Here is a 25,225-nt window from a genome sequence, read left to right as displayed (position 1 = left end):
TGTTTAGGAGTTGGAGCATCCCTTCCAGGAAACCCTGTAATCTCCTCGAGGGGCTGATAGGAGGAAGGATGATGGATCTCTTCCCTCCTTTGAACAAAAACGATGGGGAGAGAAGGGCAGTGGAGGGGTAGGTCAGGCATGGGTCTTTGCAAGGAGGCAGTGTTGCGAGGGGAGAGGCAGAGCCACGAGTGGTACAAGAGGGGAGAGGCTGAGGGCTGTTTGATTGCGGGGGCCCTCTTGGGGGCTAAGAGCAGATGCTCTTTGGGCGAGGCCAGCCCTCTGCGATGGGGGGGATGTGCTCATGGAAGGCAACCTGAGCTCCACAGGTGGTGGGGGATGCAGTGTAGGATTTCCTTCACTCATCGTGGTGCCATGCCCGAGGAGCAGTCAGTCTCCCCAGAGACTTGGCAAAGCCTCTACATATAACTTCCAGCTTGCTCTCAGTGGAGCTCTGGTTTCTTTTTCCCAGGTGACTCCACAAGCTGAAGTCCCTGAGCTCTCAGCCACACGTTCACTTGCTTGCTGGCTCTTGTAAACGGGCACTGACTTTGAGATGCTGAGCTCAGGAGCAAAGCTCAGCCTGCAGGCTGAGGCTTGGGCTCCTTCACCATAAACCATCCTTTTTGGAAAAGATGGGAACTGGCAGGAGGTGAATGGCTTCTGCTGGAGACTTTTGGAGGTAGGGGCAGGACTGACTTGGGGACAGAGACAAGGTGTGGAAATAGGGGAAACCTGTCCTGCTGGTTCTTGAGCTGGCACCAGGCTTGGAGGGAATAAGTGACTCTGTCTTTGCGATCCCGAGTCCGGGAGCTTTTCCCAGGCCAACTCTCCAGTATTACAAAGTAATACCCTGTGTTTCTGTTGCAACTTGCAGGCCGGGCAGCAGCTGCAGTCTCTCTTTGGGTGCTGGAAGGCTGTCTTCTCCTCCCCTTCAGGATGTCAGGTGGAGGGTGAAGTTCTGCCAAGGCAAGCGATGAAGCTGCACTGGCCAGGCCAGTGCCCAGAGGGGATGGAGTCCTCATCTGAGCTGGGTGTATGTGTTAGACCCAGCTGTTCTCCTCCTGCCCAAGGCTTAGGGGTTGATGCCTGGGGGTGTTAACTTTATGTTAACCGTGAGCTCTGCACCCAGTGGAAACTCTTCCAAAGTTTCTCTTCCTGACTGAGAGGACCTCTTCCCAGTCCCAGCTGGTAGGAGTTAATAGGCCTCCTGCCTCAGCCCTGCCCGCGGGGTGGGTTGTGCTGTCTGGGTTAGGCTGCCAATTCCAGTTTCTACCTGCAGCCCATGCCTGGGAACAGCCTGCCCGAGCTTTGCCCATCTCATGGCTGTCAGCCTTTCCCACTGGTTCAGGGCCTGGGGAAATGAGCTAAGCATCCCTCATCTTGGAGGAGCCCTTCTCAGCTGGCAGGGACTGGTGGAAGCTGGGGTCAGGTCGCTGGGGGTTTAGGGGATGCTGCCCAAGATGCGGGCACAGGGCGGTAGGTACGTGGCACTAGTGTGGGAAGCCCTGCTTTGGGGCAGCTGGAGGTCTGGCTAGAGGTAGTCCCACCTTTGGCTGCCACCCCGTCCTCCACGTGCCCCGTGTCAGTGGGAAATGCCTTCAGTGCGCCTCATGGGCTGCTGCTGGTGGGCACAGCTGAGCTGCTGCTGCCATTCCCCTGGCATTACCGCAGGATGCCAGCTCACAGCAGGCTCTAGCCTCACCGCAGCCTGGTCCCAGCCCCATGGGAGGGCTCCCACCTAGAGAGGTGTGAAAATCCCACCCAGCACCATCAGGGAAGAGCTCGGCGTTCACCCCTTCCCCAGCTCTGCTCACTCCATCTCCCTCACCCTGCTCACCAGCTGCAGCTTGGCTGCGCGGGGCAGGAGCAGCCTCGGCTCCTAAACATGCTGTGGCTTTGCAGAAAGTCATGGGGCCCTGCTGGCTGGCTGTCCCAGGAAGTCAGGGCAGCTAAAGGAGAGACTCGTTGCAAAGGGTTTTCCCCTGGTTTTGGCGCAGCTCGGCTCCCACAGGAAATGTGGGTGCCAGAACAGTCCGTCCCTCCCTTACCCAGGTGCGGATCTGGATCTGGAGAGCGGCAGGACTCCTTCCTGCCCGCTCCCCCCTGACTGGGGGGGTCCCACCTCCTCTCTGGGGCAGGGCTCACTGGCAGGATGAGGAGAGTCAGAGGGCAGAAGTACCTAAGGCAGCTCGGAGCCTCCTCCTGAGCTCCTGGCCTCTGGGCATGGCCCGTAGCCAGCCTGGAGAGGGATTGAGGGGGGCATGCAGCTGGCCATGTGCCAGCCCCTCTGTGTGAAAGTTCCCTCTCAATCAGATTATCTGTATCTCATCCTGCCTTGCCACCCCAGGCCTGGCTGGGAGCTGCTTGGATCCAGTGCTAAGCCTCTTACCACCCAAGCCTGAGGTCACCACGCAAGGGGATGTGGCGTGGGGCACTCTGGTGGCAGGCGCCTGGCAGCTGCTGCTGCTGAAATGTGGCGGGGGGGGGTGTGGTGTTTTCTGCAGGGATTTTGTGCCCATTGGATGCTGGCAGATGGTGGGATTAAGAGGTGGCAGGGACTTCCATCCCATAAGAGCTCCCAGGGTGTGCAGTCGGTGGCACCCCCATTACAGCTCCCGGCTGGGCTCTGGGTTGGCCTGGGGCCAGGAGATGCTCCAGCAGAGGATGCGGGTGAGGACCCCCGCCTGGGTTTGAGCAACGGTGTCACCCACCCGCAAGCTTTGTTGTCATTTGAACAATAGAGGAAGCAGATGTGGTGGGGGTGGGTGTTGGAGGGCTCCCAAGAAAGGTGCTCCCCCTCTGTGCTGGGTCACCAAGAGCTTTGCTCCCCAGGCCCTGGCTGGCGGTGGGTTGGGGCTCCCAGGGCTCGGTGCCCACACGCAGGGGCCAGAGGGTTAGGAGCAGGGAAGCTGCCCTGCCCTGCCCAAACAATGCCTCTCAGTGCGAGGCTTGGTGAGTGCCTTCACAATTTATTTGAAATTCAAATCCATGCCCAGACCCAGCGGTCGAGGTGAAAGCTGCCAGGAGCCGGGCTGGTGCGGGGGGGGAGGGAGGGAAGCAGGGCTCCCTTTCTGTGCCAGCCTGGCCCCGGTCCCTGAGCCGTGCACCCCATGGAGGTGCAAGGCTGGGCACCCTTAGGCTCTTGCAGCCATCTGGGTCGGGCTGGAGGTGACTCTGGACTGGGCTGGATTAGCATCCCAGAAGCTGGAGCATGGTGCTTGGTGTTTGTAGACTGGCTCTGAAAAGACAAACAGCCGTGCTGACCCCAGCTCCATGGGCATGTTGCCTACATTGACCTCCATGGTTGACAGCAGGGGTGATGGTGTGGGTGCTGTCAGGGCCCCTGGGCTCTGCAAACGCCAAGGCTGATGGGGAGAGCATGTGGGGTGGAGGGATGGCACCAGGGCAGCACAGCTGTGTGCCAGGTGACCAGGCGTGTTTATGGGGAGGGCTTGCTGACCACTCTCTTTGTGTCCCTAGACTCCACCTGCCCCACAAAGGTGTCTTCCCTTGTCTCCAGGGCAGCCAGCCCGGCCGATGGGGATCCAGGAGGATAAAGCACCGGCCGGCGGTGTATAAGTATGTGGTATTTTTATTGGCTTGCACAGGCTCTGCAGTCCCAGCAGCTGCCACAGCGTTTCTGCTCAAGAGCTCTTCTCCCTTCCACCCACATCTCACCCCACGTCACCCTCTCGTGTCTGCACTAACCAAGGTCGCCAAAAGCCAGGCTGCCTGCCTGCTGCCTGTGTCACTAACCTTGTTCTAGAGGGCAGCTCGCTGCCGGACTTTCATCAGCTAACATGGCAGCCCCCGTTCTGCTGGTGTTTGGGGTGAAGGTCATTTGAGGTCTTCCTCCTTCATGTCCTAGCCATTGCGGGCATGAGGGCTGTAGCACCTAGACCCTGTGCATGCTGAGCGCTTTGAAGACCTACAGTGACAATGCTGAGAGGGTGGTGGTTTAGCCAAATGGCTGAAGCAACCTGAAGTTCAGTAGGGCTGGGGCTGCCAGACATGGTGGGAAACCAGGGCCTGGGATGCAGTCACGATTGCTGGGATGTAGTTGTTGTGTGGGAGCCAATACCTAGGCTAGCCATGGGGGCTCACGAGCACTCCCAAGGACATGTGGAGGTAGGGACAAGTCCCAGGCCCTGTTCCCAGGCTCCCTATGCCACAGTCTTTGTGGAGCAGCGCATCAGCCTGGTCAGGATTTGACTGTGCTTGCGCAAGTGCTGCGCAGAAGCGCTGCGGTGGAAGACCCCCGCTGAGGACTGCTGCTTCCAGGCTTCTGCTGAATGGATTCTCTAGGTATCGCCCCATCTGCACAGCATCCTGGGCCTTTCCAAGTTTCCTGCTCAGTCTTCAGCTTGCCTGACCTTGTAGACACAAGATTCTTGTGTCCCAGTGCCGCTTGGGAATCGCGTGGTTGGAGGTGTCGGGGGCAAGAGGCAGCATGTGGGTTAGTGCTCTGCAGAGGGGAGGTGCATGGGTTTTGGGGAGGCAGTTGGGTTTTGGAGAAGCCCAAAGTGCCGTGGGTTGAACACCAGAGGGCACGGTCGCTCTTCAGAGCTCTTCTGTGCTCTGCTGTGCAACCCCAGCCCTTTCTCCCTGGCTTGCTTCAGCTGAGTGTTGTGGCATGTCCCCTCTGGATGGTCACTGACCTTGTCTCCTCACTCCTGTTTTTGCTTTCCTCTCTTCTGCAATGGAAGGCTTTGCAAAGTGTCCGCGTGGAGTTTTTTTTTGTGCTGCCGTGGGTGAAGTGGCCAGTCAGCTTGCTGGCTTGAACTTGTCAGCTGCTGCTGCGGGCTGGCTGATGCTCAGAGGCAAACTTCCAGCCAAGGCAGATGTTAGCCAGCTCGCCACTGCACGGGTCTGCGTGTCCTGGTAGCACTTGGAGCCGCACGACAGCACCCACCCGACCTCTGCACCTGGAGCCTGGGTTGCTCCCCGCGCTCCGGTGGTCTCCGGAGCACCCGGTGTCACCCTGTGGGAGTGGGAGCAGAGAAACTCGGGGAGCAGAGTGAGGCAGCCCTGTGCTACTAGTCTGTGGTGAACTGTTAGCCTGTGCCAGAAAAGGGGAGAGTGGTGAACTCTGCATCGGCAGCACCTCTTCCCCTGGGATCTCCTCTCCAAAGGATAGTGGGAGAAAAGAGCCTGTTGGTGAGGCTGTAGAAACTGGCAGGCGTGGGGATGTTAGGATGAGAGAAGAAAAGGAAGCACATAAGAGCAGATATGCTGAAGGCGTTTAGAACAAAAAGGGTGGAGGAGAAAAAAAAAATCAACTTCTCCTCCTGCCCTCCTGTTTGTAGCAGAGGGACAAGCTGACATTTAGCAGAACCAAGAAGTGATAGATTTAACATCACTAAAAGGAGTTACTTTAATTCTGACATGAGGTGGGGGAGAAAAAGACTTGGTAGCTCGCTGCCACAAGATGAAAAAGTGAAACCAAAGATTAGACTTGATATCAGTAAGCAGGGTCACAGTTAAACCAACAAAGGCCTTTCGGGTGGCAAAATCGGCATGTGCTTTGCTTAGTCATGGGGTCACGCTGAAGCCTTGGGATGCAGAAAGAGGAGGTGTCTTTCCTGTCTTAGCCTCAGGCTTGGAGGGGGGTGGGGGGAGATCGTTGGGGACTGGGTTTCTTGGGGATGCTGAGCAGTTTTCCCCTCACAGACACCTGCAGGGGCTGCCACTTGTGCGGTTTCAGGTGCGTGGGACCGGGCTCTCCTCGCCTGGAAAGCCTTACTCAGGGCTGCGTGGGGCTGGGGAGCCTCTCGGCTCAGAGTGGTGGTTTCTGCTTGAACACAGCAGACTGAAACCTGTGACAGCTGCACGGGATGCTAAAGGTCTCCCTTGCCGCCCATTCGCCTGCGTGCGTCTTTGCAGGGTGGGGGCTTAGTAAGTCATGGGGAGAAGGAGGAGAACGGCAGCAGGAAGGTTTGCCTGGCTGCCTTGAGGAGAATGTCCTTGGGCTTCCTGCTCCCCCTGCCTCCAGGGAAAGGGACTTGGAGAACCAGTGACCTGGTTTCTTACTGGTCTGCTTGATATGGAAGCATTTTGGGTCCAGCTAGAATCCACCCTGGGCATCCCTCTGGTCTGTTTCCATTTCTGTGGAGGGGGTGAGGAGCAGCAGGCAATGTCAGCAGGGGTCTCTGCTGTGCACAGACCGCAGGGGACAGGGAGAGCGGGGTGGGCATGGGGCAGCTGGAGAGAAGCTGCCTGGGCTGGAGATGGGGCTGGGGCTACTTTGGTAGCCAAACACAGCTGCTGTTACAGCGCAATTTAAATCTCCTCTTTGATAAAACTTCCTGCCAGTCCCAGTAGGTGGGTCATAACAGCGATGGACTGGGGACTGTTCCTAGGGGCCCTTCCACAGCCTCTCCTCCTGTGGTCACAGCCAGCACCGTGGCCGCCCTGGGGCTGTGAGGACGCAGGGACCTGCTCAGCTGCTAGTGGCAGGTGGCCCTTTCCTGGAACTGGGAAGGGAAGTCCGAAGGACTTGTACACTGTGTAGGGAAAGGGGCAGAGCTCTCCATCCTTCAGCAGCTGCCGCGTTTGAGGGCAGAGAGGGCTGAGCAGGGGTGAACAAATCCTCCTGCCTGCCCTGTGCATCTCCAGCTCCCCTTCCCCTCTGGCACTGTGAGAAAAGAGCCAAACGCAGCAGCTTTGGTGCTGGAGAGGTTTGCTCACGTGTCCTCGCCCACCACCGGCTCCTGACGCTTTGCAAAGGCCACTTGCTCCTTCTGCTGTGACGGTGGCGGTGGTGGTAACTCAACCTTCGGGCCTGGCTCCCCTCTGGTTAATGGTTTCCTGTGAACTGCTTTCAAGATACCCATCGGGGAAGGCCACTGGCTGCCTTCGCCACGCTGGCAGCAACCTCCCCTGATGTTTTGTTGTGATTGTTTTACTGTAGTTTCTCTCCAGGCCCCAAGGAGCACTGGGCACGGTCCAAATGCACACACGCTCCTACACACAGAGAAGAGCTCTCTGTCTAATTTTAGCCATGACATGTAGGCAAGGGGAAGGGGCAAGCAGGAGGAGGCAGGGTGTGAAAGGACGAGGTCCCAGCTGCGGCCACCCGCGCTGACTCACTACGGCCACGTGCATGGCTATCGGCTCCCACGGCCGGGTGAATGACCAAAATAACAATAGCTGGTGACTCACGCCCGTGCAGGCATTGTGGAGCAAGCTGGCTTTTGGCGTGACTCCCCCTCCCCTCTCTGCAAAGGCCAAAACAGAGTTGGGTTTCATGGCCCTGAAAGGGATCTGGGTTGTGTTTAGCCCAGAGCAGGTCCCTGGGGGCAGCTGGGGGACCCGGATAGCGGCGAAGCGTGACGGGGAAGTCCCCAGCCTGGCTACGAGACGTCCCATAGGTGGTTTGCTGCAACAAGGGCAAGTAAAAAGCTCCTGAGACATCTCTGGAGCCTGCCTGGACCAGACACTGTCTGTAACTCAGGAGTAAGTTACCTCCTGTGCACGAGCACAGGCTCTCCATGGCAGGTGCTTCGGCTCTCATCAAGCTGTGCAAACCCCTTTATCGAGGTCCCAAGGAGGCGGGAGAGAATCGCCTCCTCGGTGGGTTCCTCCCCTTATCATCCACTTGCCGCTCAGAGGGAAGCGGTGGGGCATCCTCCAGCTACAGCGGGGTGCTCGGAGGGCAGCTGGATGCTGGAGGAGGGGGGGAACCCCCTCACTTTGTGGGCCCCCTCTGGTGCATGCGCCTCCGGTCAGGGGCGAGCTGGCCTCGGGGCTGCTCGGAGAGGAAGTGCAGTTGGTTATTTTAACGAGCGCTGTCAGGGTTTGCAGCGCTGGGAGGAGGCGGAGGGAGAAGCTGAGCGCTTGCTCTCCAAACTAGGACTTGGTTGGGGAGGGCTGGCCCGCCGCTGCTGCGCGGCCACCGCCACCCGCTCGGCACCTGCAGGAACCCCCACGCCGCTCCGGATCAGGTCACGGGAGCTTTTCCCCACGCTCTCCCCTTCTCTCCTCCTCCTCCTCCTCCTCCTCGTCCCCCCATGTTTTACTGCTTTTGTTTGTGCTGGGTGGGGGATGGGAGGGGGCCGGGGGAGCCAGCCCTTAGTTCGTGGGTATGTTCTGAGCAGGAACTGGGTCTCACCCCTCTGGGGAAAGGCAGGGGCAAGCAGACCCCGGAGTCATCCCTGAGACACTCAACCTTGCTCCTGCTGAGCTGTGTTTGCTCCTGGAGGCTGGAGCGAGCCTGTAGGGCTACGAGTGGTCCCTGGGGCCGAGGCAGGGGCTCTGTAAAACACAGCTGCCGTGGCACTTGGTGGCACCTGGCTGTTGTTTCCCCTTTGGAAGGAGGGCAGGGTGTTTCCCTGCCAGAGGTGCGTTTCCAGCCACCCAGCCTGCTGCCCGTTACAGCACGGGCTGCACCCTGCCAGCCTGTGTGGCATGGGGATGGCAGTGGGAAATCTGCAGGTGGCAGAGGACAGTGGCGCGGGGAGCCAACCTGTGCCGTGCTGGGACCCCCAGACCCTGGTCACTTTGCCCTGGGATGGCTTAGGGAAGCAGGACAGACTTGAGGGCGCCTGGTGTCTCTGCTGGTGCTGGTGGCAGTGAGGCGCCCTGCTTCTGCGGGAAGTAGTGGGGTGCCCTTCCTGATCCCTGCTGTGGGCTGGAGGGGTGCGTGCCGCTCCCATCTTTCTGTTATCGTTCCTGTGGCTGAGCGCCTGAGGCTCAATCTGGTTTGCTTTGGGAGGTGCAGAGGTCTTTGCATGCCTTTGGGAGGTCCAAAGACTTCCCAGCCCTGGGAAACGCTGCCTGTGCTCTGCGTCTGCCACACTGCAGCTTTATCTTTATGCAGGGTTCATCACCTTCCCCCTGGGGCTGCTACCCTGGGCAGATGCTGCATGTTGCCCTGCCCAGCGTGGCACCATGCCCGGATATCGTCCCCACATCCAGAGGGAAAACTCCGGGGCTGCTTGGGGAGTTTGGATCGGACAGCTGGGCTGTGGGACTGGTCTCCCTTTAAATAGTGCGTCCCTCCTCTAACGGAGGCACAGAGTTGTGCGTAGGGAAGGAGGGACCAGCCCTGGGGAGGACGGTGGGAATCTGGTAAAGAAACCATGGGCTGGGCACCCAAAGTGCCGGGGTGCCCTGCAGAGCCCCCCGCCGCTTTGCTTCATGCGTGTCGCTCTGCAAAGGGAGCTCAGAGAGAGAGAAGAAACTCTCAAAGTCCTTCCCAGCCTGATCCTGCTGATGAGACCAAAATAGAAACTGCATGGCCGGCCTCTCCCCCGACCCCTGCTCTGCCTGGCCCCAGCACGCTGTGGTGGTTGCTCACCCTTTGAGTTTCATCCTGGATTAATTCGCTGCCTGAGGCCGTCAGTCTTGCCGTTTGGCTCCCCAGCCAAACACAGCGACAGATTGTTTAAATCAGGGCTGTCAGGTTTCTTGATAACCAGGAGGCAGATTATTTACTGTAGTGGCAAATAAACTTCATAATGTTATGATGGTGGAAAGTTGTCAAGGAATATGAATGCCCAGAGTCAGCCCAGGAGCCTCCAAGGAAACAGCTTTAGTTTAAATTAAGACAAAACACTGTCTTCCATGGATTTTGGGAAGGAAATCATGTTGTTGTAATGGGAACATTACTCTGAGCCTTAGGGCTGGCAAACTCCTGACTTTATGAAGTGTAAGTGGAGGGTCTGAAGTAGTCTGGCAGATGTGCCTCAAAGCACATCTCAGGTTCGCCCTGAGAAGGCAGTGAAGGGGAGGTGGCACCAGGGCATTGTGCAGAGCTTGAGGAGAGGCCTGCCAAGATGGACCTGCCACCAGAAGTATGTGGGGTTATGCTAGGCACTGTAAAAAAGTCTCAGGCCCTTCTGCTCCCAGCCCCTGTACTCCCAGCAAACCAAACCTGAGAGCATTTTGTTGCGAAGGGGCAGGCAGGAGGGTGGGATGACCGATCTCTTTTGCCTTGCTTTGGTTGAGGTGGGGACAGCACTCAGGTCCCTGCGTGGCCCTGGGCAGTTCCTTCCACCTGGCTTTGCCCCTTGGAGAAGCCTCCCATAACAAGCTGCAAAGCCACAGTGTTTTGTTTCTTTGTCTTGCCTCAGCCCCCTGCAAGGAGCTGCTGGTGCCTGTCCCTGCATCCGTCCCCCTGCCTTGCTGGTTCAAAGAAGGTGGCTTAGAGACTGCATCTCCTCCGTGGGCATCCCCAGCTCCCGACAGAGTGTGAATCCCCAGGAAATGGTGCGAGGTTAAAGTTAGTGGCTGTGTCTCATCCCTGGTGTGGACTGTGTGTTGGTCTGCCCAGGGCACCCACAGTCAGAAGTGATGCTGAACTGGTGATGCTGAGCTGTTGCTGCTACCCTGGGGTGTGCCCTGAAAGTCCTCTGAAAGTCCCCTGAAATAAAGCCCTTGGGCGAGTTTTCCTTCTGGCCATCTTGTGCAGGGATCTCATCGCCCTTTCGTGTCTGGGGTACGTCAGGGTATTTGCATCAGGTCCGTGCACTGGAGCTGCTGCGAGGCTGTGGAGCAGAGGCGTGCATGTGTGAGAGCAGGAGGCTGAGCCTTGTGCTTTTGCTTGGCCGCGTGCAAGATGGGTACAAAGAGGCCAGACTGACGTTGCTGCCCATCCCTTGTGAAGCAGTGCAGTCAGTCCTGGGGCCTCTGGGTTGGTCAACCAGAGTGCCCAGCAGCACTGGCAGGCTTCTGAGCAAGTTAGTAAAGCCCTTAGGTGTAGCCAGGGGTGCCTTGGTCTCACTGTCTGGGCTCAGTAGCCCTGGCAGGGGCCTCCCTGCAGAGAGGGGAGCTGGGGCCACATGTGTGGAGACCTCAGGGCTGGGAGGAGGGCAAGCTGCATGCCTGTGACCACTGGCCTGTTTCTAAGCTCTCTCACTAGGAGAGAGGTCTGAGGTCCCCTGGATCAACCCTGGAGCTTGCTGAGAGATAGGTGGGAACCTCTGAGTGCCCTGCAAGGACCAGAAAGTGCCTTCTGCAGCCTGGAGGAACAACCTTAAGGTTGCAGCAGTAATCTCCTCCTCCACAGTATGAGGGTGATGGGACAACTGAGGATGTCCTTGGCCACGGTTTGCCCTGGGAATGCCATGCTCTGGCAGCTCAGGAGCCTGGGAGTGAGGTGCTGTGGCCCATGTGGGCAGTGGCACTTGTTGCAGTAGATCAAATGAATGAATCCTAAAATAGAAGGTGAGCACAGCCCATAGCTCACCCCTCGCGATGCTTTGAAAGGTTTGTGGTTTTGACAGAGCTTCCCTGTGCTGGGGGGAGCCGCATCTCCTTGCTTGTGCTGGACCCAGCATGGGGCAGCTCCTGACTCTTGTTTTATTCGGTGATGTAGGAGAGATTACATCTGGAATGGAAATTTTGGGTAGAAACAAACTGCGTGGTTTGGAAACTTGCTGATCACTACTCACTTCACCACAACCAAAGCCCTGAGGGCTGCACCACAGCTTGACCAGCGTGCTCCCTTCACATCTGGCATGGGGGCAGCTTCCTCAGCAGACCTCATCTGTGCAGGTTGCCCTTTGTGGCGTTTCAGAGAGGGCTGGTGGGGAGCCCGAGGGAGAGGAGAGGTCGGTGACTGATGCCCAGGAGCAGGACAGAAGAGTGGGGACAGGATCTGGGCAGGGGTGGTGTGGAGACGGCAGCATACATGGGAAGATTGTCAGAGCACTGAAGTGAGGGGTGGTGTGAGCTTGTGATGGAAATGGAGGCTGAAGGCAAGCGATGGTATGTCAGTAGGGCGGGAATGAGCAGCAGCTCCCTGGATGGGCGCCTGGGCTCTTGTCTCTCAGTCCCTCTGGTGTCCTGGCAGGGAGGAGACAGAGAGGCAGAAGCCCAGGAGATCTTGGTGTCACGCAGGGGTGGCTATTAATAACACTTACACTTTCCCTGTGGTTGAGCTGTGCGAGTCAAGCATCCCTGGCAGGGGAAGACAGCTTGTAAACTGAAACGGGCTCCTGCTTGCACACTGTCAGCTCCAGTGCTGCAGCAGCTCCCCAGCACCCACAGCAAGCTGGGACACAGCCAGCTGCCATCAGGATGGGCGCTCGTCACAGAGCTCGTCATGGAGCAGGACAAAACTCTCAGACTCGTTTCCCTTGCTGTAGCCCTGTGGTTGGAAAAAATGCTTTCCAGTCAACTAACTGGAGGTTTGCTGAAAGGTCGGGAGGAGTTGATGGTGTTTTTCAAGTCCAGACTTCTCTAGGGCTCAAGGCTTGTGCATTGTGCTGCCAGCGGTGTCCTGCAGTAGGGTCCTCTTGCCACCCTTGGTGCCAGGAGAGGGGTGCCAGATTTGGCACTGTATGAAGGTAACCTGGAATCTCCCTTGCTTCTGGGCGCTGGCAGGAGTAGACCAGGCTGCTGGAGGGATAGAGGGAATAATAATGTAGAGGAAGGGCCAAGCAGGTGTATGGCGCAGCATCCCCCTACGTGTCTAAGGGCACAGAGGGCCTGTTCAGTATGGTATGTGGGAGTTTGCTTGAGGCTAGTGAAGCAAAGCAGAATAATAGAGCTGAATATCAAGAAGCTTCTCCTGACATGGGCAGACCCTATGCCTTGAGGGACACTGCGTGTTTAGCCCTAGGAGTCAGCCTGTCTGGTTTTGGAGCTAACACCACCGCCGGAGGGATGGCTGCTGGCTGTCCAGAGAGCAGGATCTCCTCATCAGCCAGTCTGCGAGCTCTCTGTCCACTGAAGTAACAAGATGCAAGTTTTTCCTCTTAGATCCCTGCTCGACTTTCCAAGGACATTTAGGTCCTGCCACTGAGGTTAGCTCTGTCCTCAGAGTAAGAGATTGCAGCTTGCTCTGAGTGCCCAGGGAGCTTGCTGTAGCAGCCCCCTCCTCCCCCAGCTCTTGAGGACAGCGTTGGTGCCTGCCTGCACTCCGGGACATGTTCCTGCTTCAGCAGCATCTCTGCCCACCGATGCCAGGCAGGGAGCACAGGAGGCTGAGGACTTCTGAGGGGTCTGGTTAGAAACAAAACACCTCCCAAAAGCTCTGATTGCAGATCATGAGCAGACCAGAGCTGCTGTCTTCTTCCTCATTCACAGACAGAGATTGAAATGATAGTGTATAGCTGCTCGTAAGTCGATGTCCTAGTGCGTGCAGCAGTACTTCCTTTCCCACCCTGCAAATGCCAGGCTGCCTCTGTCCAGCCTCCCTACCTAACTGAGCTGAGCCATGCAGTCTGCAAAGCAGCCACAGGTGCCAGCTCTTCTCTGTCTTGTCTCTGACAAACAGTGGAGATTCCCAAGATGTGATGGTGTTAGGCCAGGGTCTTGCAGGGCTTGGCTCTTCTCCGCCCAGTGCATGGTTCCCCGGCTGCTCTGCATGCAGCTCTGCTGATGCACATCAAGCCTGGGCACCCCCGGCAGTCTGTCCATCTGCTCTGACAGCGGCAGCTCTCAACACCTGCAATACACTGTTTGGAGCTCAGATTGGAAGTAAGTTGCGAGAGATGGGGCTATCTTCACCCATCGTATCTGAGCTGCCACGTGCTGCTGTTGTGGGCTGTCAGATGGTTGCCCGGTAATAACCTTCACCACTGGTGGCTGGAATATGAGTCCATGTGCCTGAAGATAAAAAGGGCCATAATCAGCTAGTACCCAAACATAAATGTCAAGCCAAGGTTGTTCTAGCAGATTTCCTCATAAGACTGTGGTGCAAAAAGGAAGGAAACTGTGTTGAGAGATCTTCCTGCCCATAGCAGCAGCTCAGCAAGCACTACAGAGGCTTCTTGCTGGTGAAATATCTGGGGCAGGAGGGAGCATCCGTTCAGCCCATTCGGGCTGTAGCCGGACAGTACATCTCCCCCAGCAGCTAAAGCCGACCAAAAAGGCTCTGCTGCAGTGTGCCGCACCCAGGCAGTGTTCTGTCTTGGTTTTTTTAACATTTTATTCATTCAGACAATTTTTAACACCTATTGGTATTAAATTTACTGTGCATTGTCCTGCAGAGGATGGGCAGAAGGGACAGGAATGGAGCACTGCAGTGTCGGGGACAGGCTGGAAGCTGGGTGAGCAGCAAAAGGTGCTTTCGCCCTCTGCAAAGCTGCACGTGCCTCGGTGGTGTGATAGTTAACCTGCTGGTGACCAAGTACCTGCACTGTTTGCTGTGATGGGACCTGAGAAATCCCTCTGAGGAGGTAGCTTTCAGTTCAACCAGGCTTTAGCTGCCCTGACGCTGCTCTCTGGAGGGCATTGCTGCCCTTCCTTCCCTCCTTGTGCTGTGTTACTGAGTACAGGCATAGCAATGAGACTGTAGATACTAAAGAGCTGGCTTCCTTGCCTACCAGGCTGGAGGAGTCCAAACCAAGCCTGGCCTTCTCCAAAAATACAAGCTCAGCTTTGTACTCATCTAAAAGACATAGAGGTACAGCTCAATGGGTTGCTTGTGGTACAAGCACTAAACAAAAGCTCCAGTTTGTGGCCCAGAAAATAACACATATGTCCCATCTTACGTGCATTTCCCAAACGAAAAGGGAAGCTTCTGACAAATTTGTCTGTTTGTGTGGACCTTGGGGCAGTGGAGGTTTGGGCCAGGGTGTTCTCCTGAAGGTCCTCTGATATTGATGACCTGCAAGTGAGTGTGTAAAAGAGCATGAGAAGGGAGGAAGGAAGAAGCAAGTGAAGCAGATGCTAGTCTTAGTGCAGTGGTGGGCAGCATGCCCATACTCCCGTGATGGGTTGAGGCGCCGCTTTGTACAGTGTGGAGATTGTTGAGAGTGGCGGTGGTGGCTTGTGTGTGCCTGCAGGCTGGCATGATCTGGAGTGTCCTGCTTTGGAAGCAATTGAAGAGCCAGAAGGTTACTTCTCTCAAACTGTGGGTCTTGGTGGGGTTTTTTGAGTTGTTCTCAAATAAATCCTCTCTATTTAGTGGCTGAAGAGAGCCGGCAGCTGGAGGGTGGGAAGCGAAGCACTAGCTCTGGAGGAGGGGAGCGCTGGAGCCAGCCAGATTCAGCCCCTTCCAACTCCAGCCTTTGCATGCTGAGCCACCAGCGCTGAAACTGCTGCAACACCTTCCACCTGTGGCCCAGGGCTTTCCACGGACTGCTGCAGTGTCTGGGCAGCCTGTCAAGCTTTGAGGGCTGGGCAGGGAAAGCTCGAGAGCCCCAGTAAAGCTCTTTTGACCAGGAGAGGGAAGTTTTGCACAGGACTGCTGGGGTGATTTTCCTAGCCCTCCTCCATTCTCCCAGCCTCCAGCTGTCCCAGCCAGCTTTTACCAAATCTGCCTGCCCTGATTTTACTTGCCTAGTTGTTTTTTTCTTTAGGATTCAGTTTCCATTTGCTGCAAATTTGGTGGGGCTGGTGCTTAGCCAGAGCAGTTCCCATGGGGAAACAGGTAGACCAGCAGCACCAGGAGTGTGGTGGGGGTAGTTGCCAGGGCTGATGGTCACCTCGGGGTGCAGGGGCTCTGCCGATCCCACAGCAGTGCGCAGGGGATGCGGAGGGTCCCAGACAGGCAGTGACACCTGCCCTGCCATTGCAGCACCCTGGGCTGAGCCATGAAGCTCAAGGAGTTGGGGAGCTGTGGGGAGCAGGAGCCCCAGCAGTGTGTCTACCCAGCAAGCGGGTCCCAGCCCTGCCACGTGCCCTGGGTGACATCACCGTGTCCCCCTCTCCTCACTCCTGCCTTCTGTCCCCTGCCATCCCCCTGCCCTGACCCCCACAGCCCACCCGGAGACTCACAGGGGACCCTATTTAATTCCTGGTCTCTGTGTTAACAGCCACCATCCGGTGTGTGATGGAAACCTTTTTCAGGCGTCACTTTGGGAGGAAGGGGCTGCGGCGTGCCAGCATGGTGGCTGTGCCCACAGGCAAGGCCAGGCGACGCTCCCAGGCTGGGCTGCCCTCCGCCTCGCTGGCCCAGCGCCGCCATGGCTTGGGAGCCCCGCTGCCAGCCCTCTCCTGCCTGTGCCTGCCTCGGCGCCCTGACCCCGGCCCCCGCCGCCGCTCCAGCACCATGCCGCCCTGTCTCAGCCCCAGGTTCGCTGTGCAGACAAAGCATGGGGGCCGGGTGCGAGCCATCGATGCCCACCTGGTGGGTCCCTCCATCCTCTTGGCCAGCCTCATCCCTGCCGGAGCGGAGGGGGACAGGGCGCCCTGCACCGACAGCTCCGGATCCGAGTCTCCGGAGGATGGCGGGGTCAGCGCATCAGCGGGAGCTGAGCGGGGACGGCGTGAGTGGTGGGCCGAGGAGAGGTGGCTGGCCATGCTGCCCCGGCTGCGGCCGCTCCAGGCTGGGCTGCTGTCGCGGGGTCCCCGCTGCCTGCGGCGTGCCTCCTCCCACCGCCTGCCCACCGAGTTCATGTACGGCCGGGCCGTCTACGGCTTGCCGGGCCGCTACCGCCGCCTCAGCCAGCGCCGGCGCTCCAGCGATGTCCCCCGGCTTGGGCTGCTCCCCTCCGGCCACTCGCGGCTGCTGGCCCAGCGCTGCGTGGCGGTGGCCGGAGCCGTGTGCCCCTCTGCCACCCTCCCCGAGTGCTTGGGACTGGAGCCTGCCCACCACGCCGCCCCGGATGGCTGGAGCCCCCGGCTGCTGTATGTATGGTGGTGGCGGGCAAGCGGGCGATGCTTCAGGAAGGGGAGGATGGGTGCAGATCCAGGCTCGGCAGGGAAGGAGGGAAAGGGCTCAGCACCGTTGGCCCTGGCTGCCATCCATGTCTTGCAGTGCTGTTCAAATCCCTTGAGCATCTCCCACTCTGGCCAGTGCTGCCTCTGATGCTCTTGGTGCATCCCCGGGGCTTGCGGACGTCCCCTGCTCCCAGCCTGGGGCTGAAGGGAGGTGGCAGGTCTGATTGTGGGTTGGACATGCACCCTTTCTCCAGCTGGCTGGCTCTGCTGCTCCTTTCCTCCACCCTAGCACATCTGGGAGCTCCCTAGCCCCGAACAAACAGCTGATTTTTTTTCTGGCCAGTTGTGCTGGTCCTCAAAAACACCCCAGGCTGAGGTGCCTTGGTAAGGGAGAGCTGTGGGAAGCCTCTGCGGGGTAAAGGCTCTGGGTTGTCCCTGCAAAGGCAGCCTCACCACCACAGCTTGGTGGAGCAATCCCAGGCTCTTTTGCAATGGACCTTTCATCCCCAAGGGCTTTGACCCAGCAGGCCCAGGCTGTGCCTTTTGCTGAGTGCAGGGTGTCTTTAGCTGAGCTGTCAGCAACATGGCCAGCACCTCTGTGTCCTACAGGGCTGCCTCGCAGGAGCAGGTGCTTCTTGGCCAGTGGTGCTGGAGATTCACCTCATTTCCAGCCACTTGGTCCTGAGGATGCTTTTCTGCTCCAGCCTCACCATCCACCCTAGAAGCAGGTTGTGCTTTGCACATATTCCTCCTCCCCTGATCTAATAGCCAGCCCTCCTGTGTCTTCCAGGAAAGCTATCGCCAAGTCCAGCCTCCAGCACATGGTAGCCCAGCCAAACCCTGGGCTAGCCGTGAGGAACGACTCGGAGAGGCAGATACGCAGCACTGTGGACTGGAGCGTAAGTTGTAGCACGTTTTGCTGGGCATTGCATGGAATGGGCTCCTAGCCAAGAAACAGCAGGCTCTTCCCAGGCTGAGGCTTCCCAGGTGTCTCCGGCCTTGACACATTTACGGCCTCCACCGTTGCCACCAGCTGGTGCCAGTGCCTGTGCTGCTGGCAGTGCCCTTTGATGCTGCCAGGAGAGGTTGCAGGCACAGGTGGTTCCTGGGAGGATGGCACAGCTCCGCCACTGCCTGCTCATCTGCGCCTGGCAGCCAAGGTCTTCTGGGGGCCGGGGCTGGGGCCAAGAGACAGGAGCACGCTTTAATCTACACCCTGAGGTCATAGAACAGAAGCTGTTTCAGAGGAGTCCCCTGCATTGAATTTGCCCCGATGTCTCCTCTCAGGGGGGATGGAAGCAGCTCCCCTGTGCAGGACACTAGAGTTGGTTTCCTGGGGCCTTCTCGTTTCCAACAGGTGGGCCATGGCAGCAGCTTCGTGAGGTTTGTCCAGATGTTGGCCCTGGTTGTTCTGTGCATCTTGTCTCTTTGCCTACACCTAACTCCAACTTCCCACCCCCACAGCATCGTCCACTACCTTGTCCCTCACACAAAGCATTTTAGGGGCTCAAATGCCATCTGGGGGTGCTCTCAGAGAACTGTGTTTTGTGTCTTTCAGGAGACTGCAGTCTATGGGGAGCACATCTGGTTCGAGACCAATGTCTCTGGGGACTTCTGCTACGTTGGGGAGCAGAACTGTATGGCAAAGCTGCTGGTGAGTCCCCTGGGGTCACCTGCCTCCCCGGCCGGGGCTGCAGATGTGGGCTGTGCTGCCACCCTGCAGGGAGACTGTGAAGGCCACACTGCTGCTGCTGGGGGACGTGCGGGGGTCTGGGGGGCTGCCAGGGCGGGGAGTGTGTCCCTCCTACCTCTGTGTCCCCAGTTTCTGCCAGCACTGGTGCTCAGTTTGCAATGGGAACCTGGTGCCGGGCTGCTGCTCACCCGGAGGTGATATGATGATATTCCAGGGAGAGGCTGTTGGGATCCCACACCCTTAGAGGGACGATCTGAATTCAAGAATAGATGAATAGAGGAGAAAAGTGAGCACTGGAGACCCTGGCCTGCTGCCTCCTGACCCTGCAGGCAGCACTGATCTTACGGGGGAGTTGCTGCAGTCCTCCCTCCCAGCTTGCAGGCTCAGTCCTGCTTGTGGTGCAGGACACAAGCACTGATGTCGTCCTGTGCCTGCCCGTGGGACTTACCACGGGAGCCCTGCAGGTGCCTCCTAGACCAGCTTCAGTGCTGCTCTCAGGCAGTGTTGGGAGAGGCCAAGGACTGCGGGACAGGACAGCGGGAGAGCACCTCCCTGCTCCCAGACTTGAGAGCGTCTGGTCTAGGCACAATGCTTAGATCCCTTCACTTGCAAGGGGTCTAGGTTATGTCTAACTTTCCTATAGGACTTGTTCTGCCTTCTGAACTATATGAAGGAGGTGTGATGGAAAGCTGAGCTTGCCGGCCTCTGAACACTACTATTCACATGCATGTTTTTTCCTCCCTGTTTCTCATCCTCCAGCAAAAACCTCTCTCCAGGCGTAAGTGTGCAGCCTGCAAGATTGTAGTGCATACACCCTGCATCGAACAGCTGGAGAAAGTGAGTAGAGCCTGTTAAGCCCTCTCCGTGGCTTGCAAAGCTGTAACAGCCTTTTCCTGGGCAGCCCTTCCTTTTGCGTAGTGAAACACAAGGAGATTGGGGAACCGCAATGTCTCATTGCAAAGAGGGGTATTCTGAGGAGACAATACCAAAAGGAGCATCTAGTGACACGATTGGGACCCCAGGCCCCGTTTTGTTCAGTAACAGAGATAAGTGAGGGGTTTCGTGGCAAGCACTGAACATCTGCAGAGGCTCTGGGCCTGCTGTAGTAGAGTAAACGACAGTAGGTTTCCTTTGGGTATGATGGTTTTACCGATTCCTCTCATGTGTGTTCAATCTACAGATAAATTTCCGCTGCAAACCTTCCTTCAGGGAGTCAGGATCCCGGAACGTACGGGAGGTGAGAGACATGCCTCGGCTGCTGCCCACATCTTAATATGATGCCATTAATCACACATTAATCACACATCTGCCCCCTCCCCTTCCCAGTTTGGTGGCAAAGACGTCAGATGCTGCCAGCATGTTGCCCGTCACAGTGCAGGCATCGTTCTGCCTCCTGGCTTCAAGGGGATGGTGCAGGGAAAGGGGTGTTTCTTTGCAAGGCAGTGGCGCAGACTGGGTGTGAGGAATGAGGAGCTCGCAGGCAGCAAATGCAGAGCATCTGCTGGTTTGCATGTCCTAAAACTCCTGCTTCTGCATGGGGGGAACCTGCAAACAGTGTTTTCCAGGAGAGTTTTTGCCCCGCTGTGCTGGTCCCCAAGCACATAGAGGCTGTGGCAAACAGCAGGTTCCCAAGTCTCCCACAGTTTGGAAGGATGCAGTATGGGCCCTGATCTGGGTGCCACAGGTACTCCAGGTAGCAGTGAAAGATGCCTTCAGTGGTTCTGTCAGTCCCCTTTAACCCATGTTTTAATGTACTGGGCTTAAGCGGTGGCCTGGGACCTGTCCACTGAGCTGCGCTGGTGGAAGCACCCGGCAACCCTCATGCTTCACCCTCCAGCCCGCAGAGCCAGTGTAGCCCATGCAGTGCTCTGGAGTGGGTGTGGGTGGCTCTGTCATGGGCCATTTTGGTAACACAGCTGCTGCCCCCATACCGTGTTTGTGCTGGCACAGCAGACACAGTAGGGGAAAGGTGCTCAAACACAGGGCTGCCTGCTCAGAAATGCCAGTATCACCTGGTAAAGTGAAGCTTTTAGCATCACTTTAAACCTTCCTTTCTTCCTTTGCTTCTCCTGCCATGCCTCTTTCCCCTATCACTCTTAGCCCAGGTCCCTTATTTATCCTTCACTTACTGTTTGGGCTCTGCTAACAACTCTCTGCCTCTGCTCACTCCTCTGTCTCTATTTTCCTCCTTTCCAACCTCTACGAATTTTCTCTCCCTCCCCTTCCCTGGTTTTCCTTCTTTTTCTCGCAAACCCTGCTTCTTCATCCTGTCTTGCTAATACTCCTCAGCTCCTCCAAGGACTCTTCCCTCCTGTTTCCTAAAAAGGTGCCTTTCTGGCCTTTGTGCTGCCAGGGATCCCCTTCAGGGTCAGTCCTTTCCCTAGATGTGCCTGCTGGGACGCAGAGCTGAGCTCAAGGCATAGCCCCCGCCTTCTGCTCCCACTCGATTAATGTCTGCTAAAGCCAACGGGATTCTTCGTTCTCTCCCGTGTGCTGCACGCAGAGCAGGCAATACTGGAGGTGACCCAAACCTCCTACCAGTTTCTGCCTCTATCATCATCATGACCCCAAAATCAGGCTGTTGGGCCCTACCACGCTGGGCTGTGAACTCGCACTCCCTCTTCTCTTTGCTGCCCTCCCTGCAAGGCTGTTCCCAATCCAGGGCTGGAAGAAGAGGGTGGGATTTAGGAAATGTCGTACCTCACGACAAAACTTCTGACCTCCTCACAATTGCTCCTGCAAGTCCCAGCCCTCACCCACCGTGAGCTTGCAGGCAGGGAGAAGATGCCTGCCAGCAGCCTTGCTCCCTCCCCGTGGGCAGGGGCTGAGGCAGGCTGGCAGGACTTGCCCTGGGGTGAAGAGCAGGGCGAGGTGAGTTGGGGGGCTTTGGGGCTGCTGCTTTCTTCGAGGAACATGGAGGTAGGCTGTGTGCTGCTTAGCTGCAAGCGCTTTCATGGGCACAAACTGTGTTTCCCTTTTACCTGGCACTGGGGGCATCTGGGCAGAGATGTTAAGGGGCGGAGATGTGATTTATGGCCAAAGTAGTGCTCCGTGCTACTGCTTGCCCACTCTTTGTTGGGTTTGCTTTGTGTGATTCTCAGTTTTTGGTTTCCCTCCCCTCTTTCCTGCTTTTTCTGGTTTTTATTCCCTCTTCTCTGAGCACCTTAATTTGGCCTCTTGCCCCCTGAGTCTTCAGCTTTGCCTTCTCCCAGAGGGTTGGGACTGGTGCGTGTGAGCACTGGGCTTGCTGCGAGAGCAGAGGTCCTGGCTGGCCTGGGTTCATTCCTTCTGCCTGTTCCTGCATTCCCTCACACACTGGGCCTTTCATTCCTTATTTTTTTTTCTTTTTTTTTCCTTTTCCCTTTAGCCCATTGTTGTCCGACATCACTGGGTACACCGGAGGCGGCAGGAAGGGAAATGCCGGCAGTGTGGCAAGGTGAGAGGGCATCTTCATTTTTTCTCTCAGCCTGAAGGAAAGCTAAGGTCAAACCAGAGACAAGAACAAGACTGGGGGCCAGGGATATCCCACCGTTCCTGTTTGGCAGCAGCAACAGCCTACAGCAAAACCAAGACGCGTGCCCTGTTTTGCGCAGTGAAGAACTACATAAGTGCTTCCCACATAGAGCTGTTCTCCCCCTGGGCCCAATCAATCCTGGAGGGGCCTGTCTTCCTGACATGCTTTCCTTGAGCAATAGGAACACCCTGCAGAGCTCAGTGGCCTCCCTGGTGCCGTAGTGGTGGTTGAGGCTATCTGACAGGGATCCAGAGGGCTCCAGCTGCAGACATACTCTCTTTGTTAACGTCTCTTTTAGCAGTGGGAAAGTCCTGTTGGATGGTAGAAAGCTGTGAGAGAATTTCCTAAGCCTCTTATCCTTCCCTCCACAGGGTTTCCAGCAGAAGTTTGCCTTCCACAGTAAAGAGATTGTAGCCATCAGCTGTTCCTGGTGCAAGCAAGCGGTGAGCAAAGCCCCCATTGAACGTCTTACCAGCCTGTTCTGCACCTAGTGACCTTTGCTTTCTGCTGGGACCCCCCAAGGTGCTTCTCTACAGCCTGCCCTTAACAGCTCCTCTTACTGAGAGGGTCTGTATTGTGGTAGCTGTGAGCTCCTATGAGAAACTTTCTCCTCCTTGCCTTCCCATTACAGAGTTCCTGCATGCTTTCCTCCAGCACTCCCTGCGCTGGCATGGGGGAGCTGAAAGGAGGAGAAGGTGGCTGTCCCCAACAAACTGAGCAGCTGAGTTTTCTCTCTGTCTTCTCCTTCCCCAGTATCACAGCAAAGTGTCATGTTTTATGCTGCAACACATCGAAGAGCCCTGCTCACTGGGGGCTCATGCTGCTGTCGTCGTTCCTCCCACCTGGATTCTGCGGGTCCGGCGGCCCCAGGTAAGTCACCTCAGCTCTTGTGGCTCTTTCATGACTCCTGCTTGCCCAGCAGCTCCTCACAGAGTTTTTGGGTTTGTTTCTTTTCTCTCTAGAATCCACTGAAATCTAGCAAGAAGAAGAAGAGGACATCGTTCAAGCGGAAATCCAGCAAAAAGGGGGCTGAGGTAAGAGATGAGGGGACAGGGAATGATCTTGTCTTGGAAGGCCTGAGGGACTGGGCAGTGAGGAGCAGGACTGGGAAACAAGGGCCTTTGCTGGGTCTGTGCTGAGGTTAAGGAGGGTGAGGTGGAGGGAGGGTGCCTACTGGCAGGGCAAATCCCAGCTATAAGGCTTACGGGGTGGTTGGGACATTCTCTTCCTCCCACTCCTGACCTACAGGATGTTAGGGCTCAGCTGGAGGTGGGAGTTTCTGTTTCCCTGGGTTTGTTGAAGGACCTGTGGTGTCTCTTGCAGGAAGGGAGGTGGAAACCCTTTGTCATCAAGCCCATGCCAGCTCCTCTCATGAAGCCCTTGCTGGTGTTTGTGAACCCCAAGAGCGGTGGGAATCAGGTATGGCCTTGTCCTACGTCTCCCTGAGAAGGCAGCTCTGCCAGGGCATTGCCATTTGGACACTGAGGTCTCATCATAGTTTTGGTGATGTCTTAGCTGCAGAAGAGGCAAGGCAACCCCCGCAATGCCAGTTTGCTGCCCGGCAATTCCCACCTAGGCCAGGCTTTGCCTGAGTCCCCCCAGAACGATGTTGTCTTGGCCTGTCCCCAGGACCAGGTGCTGCCTTCTGCCATCCACTGGGAACCCCCTGTTACCTGAAGTCTTTCTTCTCCCCGTAGGGAGCCAAGATCATCCAATCCTTCATGTGGTATCTCAACCCACGTCAAGTTTTCGACCTCAGCCAGGGTGGACCCAAGGAGGCGTGAGTACTGATGGAGGCAGCACCCTTGTCTCCCCCATCCCTGCCCCAGATATTCCTCCCCAGAGCTCTCCCCATGGCTAGCAGAGGCCTGATGGTCCATAGCTCTCTTGTGCAAAGAGACCTCCAACAAGTTCATGCTTTGAGTGGCCTCTCTAGGATATCTTGTGGTCAGTCAGCATTTCCTGTCAGAGCTGGTCTAATCTTAAGGCTAGTGGCAAAGAGACCAGCTGTGGGGTGAGGTTCCCAGACCTAGTTCATAATGTTCAGTGTCACGTGAGTCTTATCTGCTTGCTGCGTTTCGGTTTATCTATGTGTACGCAGACTGTGGACACCCCTCTCTTCCTCTGCAAGAGCTGGTGAAGCCGAAGTTACCATGGCTTCGCCCACTGCTGTGGCGGTGGGGAGGGAGACATGCATGTGGCTTTGTGAATGCCAAGGGCTCTGTGAGGGCAGGGACCCCTGTGTAACACCTTCGGTGCCTCTTCCCTCCCCTCCTCACCCTCCCTGTTCCCCACAGGCTGGAGCTGTACCGCAAGGTCCACAACCTTCGGATCCTGGCGTGCGGGGGAGATGGCACGGTGAGTCCTCCAGCCCCTTCGGGCCTGCAGTGCCCTTCGCCCCAGGTCTTTCCAGTGCTGGCAGCAGCCCTCCTCACTGTAATCCAAAACATGCGCACTGTGTCTGTGCTACAGCTGGTGGCACTGGATGCTGTAGGTCCCCTCATGCAGTGCTCCAGGGAGTGATAGTCTGTGGCATGTCTGGATTTGTAGCCCTTTTGGGGGCCAGTGCCCTCACTGGGGTTACTGGTATCTCCTGAAGCACCCATTTGGAGCGTTAATGACTGTGAATAGCCTTGGTGGTAGCTAAGGGGATCTCATCTCTGCCATCGCTAGTGCTCTGTGTCACCTCCCCCTGCCTGCCGGTCCCTGAAATAACCAACTGTTCCTTTGCACTCTCTTGCTTGAGCAGGTGGGCTGGATACTCTCCATTCTGGACCAGTTACGCCTCAACCCACCTCCTCCTGTGGCCATCCTGCCTTTGGGGACAGGGAACGACTTGGCCAGGACGCTGAACTGGGGTGGGGTAAGTGATGGGCACAAGAACCTGCTGCTGACAGAGCGGGGCTGAGCGCTTCAACTCCGCTTCCAGACACACGGGTGGCAATTTGCATGGACTGGGTGTTTTGACTTTCCCTAAACACAGACCAACAACTAAGTGCTATTTGGATGTTACTGTTCTTCTGACATTTGAATTATTCTGCATTAGATTATAATCTATTAGGACACTAACAAAAGCAATCATTATTTCAGACTTTGGGGGATTTTTAGAAGGAAGATGTATTGTTTTAAATTGAAAGTCCCACTTTGTTGTGCATTCAAGTAGAATCGACCTTTTCCACATATTTTGCTCTGGGGTGTCTCCCAAAACCCACAGTCTCTGGGACTTCTCTGCAGGAAGCAGGTAGGAGACTCACCAAGTCCTGCTCTTCACCAGGGTTACACAGATGAGCCTCTGTCCAAGATCCTGTCGCACGTGGAAGATGGGGACATTGTGCAGCTCGATCGCTGGAACCTTCATGTGGAGCCAAACCCTGACGCGAGCCCCGAGGAAAAGGATGAGGCAGCCAGTGAGAAGGTGGGACACCTCCTCCCAGTGTTTGTTCCCTGTGCTGGGGGTCTGCATT

The 25,225-nt window shown here is 56.9% G+C and overlaps 1 protein-coding gene across 3 annotated transcripts in view; it reads left to right on the top strand.

The window, feature by feature from the left end:
* Positions 1 to 25,225, top strand: part of DGKZ (diacylglycerol kinase zeta) — a 47,693-nt gene that overhangs the window by 4,079 nt on the left and 18,389 nt on the right. Inside the window, exons 1-14 of one of the 3 annotated variants that reach the window (XM_074867747.1) lie at positions 7,962 to 16,521; positions 17,345 to 17,453; positions 18,113 to 18,208; positions 19,007 to 19,084; positions 19,428 to 19,484; positions 21,615 to 21,683; positions 22,133 to 22,204; positions 22,515 to 22,631; positions 22,724 to 22,795; positions 23,085 to 23,180; positions 23,459 to 23,541; positions 24,059 to 24,119; positions 24,511 to 24,624; positions 25,036 to 25,176. In XM_074867747.1, coding sequence (XP_074723848.1) covers positions 15,725 to 16,521; positions 17,345 to 17,453; positions 18,113 to 18,208; positions 19,007 to 19,084; positions 19,428 to 19,484; positions 21,615 to 21,683; positions 22,133 to 22,204; positions 22,515 to 22,631; positions 22,724 to 22,795; positions 23,085 to 23,180; positions 23,459 to 23,541; positions 24,059 to 24,119; positions 24,511 to 24,624; positions 25,036 to 25,176 — 1,962 coding nt within the window. In that variant the 5' untranslated portion in view covers positions 7,962 to 15,724. Of the gene's footprint in view, positions 1 to 7,961; positions 16,522 to 17,344; positions 17,454 to 18,112; positions 18,209 to 19,006; positions 19,085 to 19,427; positions 19,485 to 21,614; positions 21,684 to 22,132; positions 22,205 to 22,514; positions 22,632 to 22,723; positions 22,796 to 23,084; positions 23,181 to 23,458; positions 23,542 to 24,058; positions 24,120 to 24,510; positions 24,625 to 25,035; positions 25,177 to 25,225 lie in introns of those variants that run through there. The other 2 variants (XM_074867748.1, XM_074867749.1) reach the window with 2 other exon arrangements.

The sequence above is a fragment of the Strix uralensis genome, chromosome 4 (genome assembly GCF_047716275.1).
Source record: "Strix uralensis isolate ZFMK-TIS-50842 chromosome 4, bStrUra1, whole genome shotgun sequence".
Lineage (NCBI taxonomy): Eukaryota > Metazoa > Chordata > Aves > Strigiformes > Strigidae > Strix > Strix uralensis.
The sequence above is the reverse complement of the archived record's forward strand: the minus strand, read 5'-3'. Positions and strand labels throughout refer to the sequence as shown.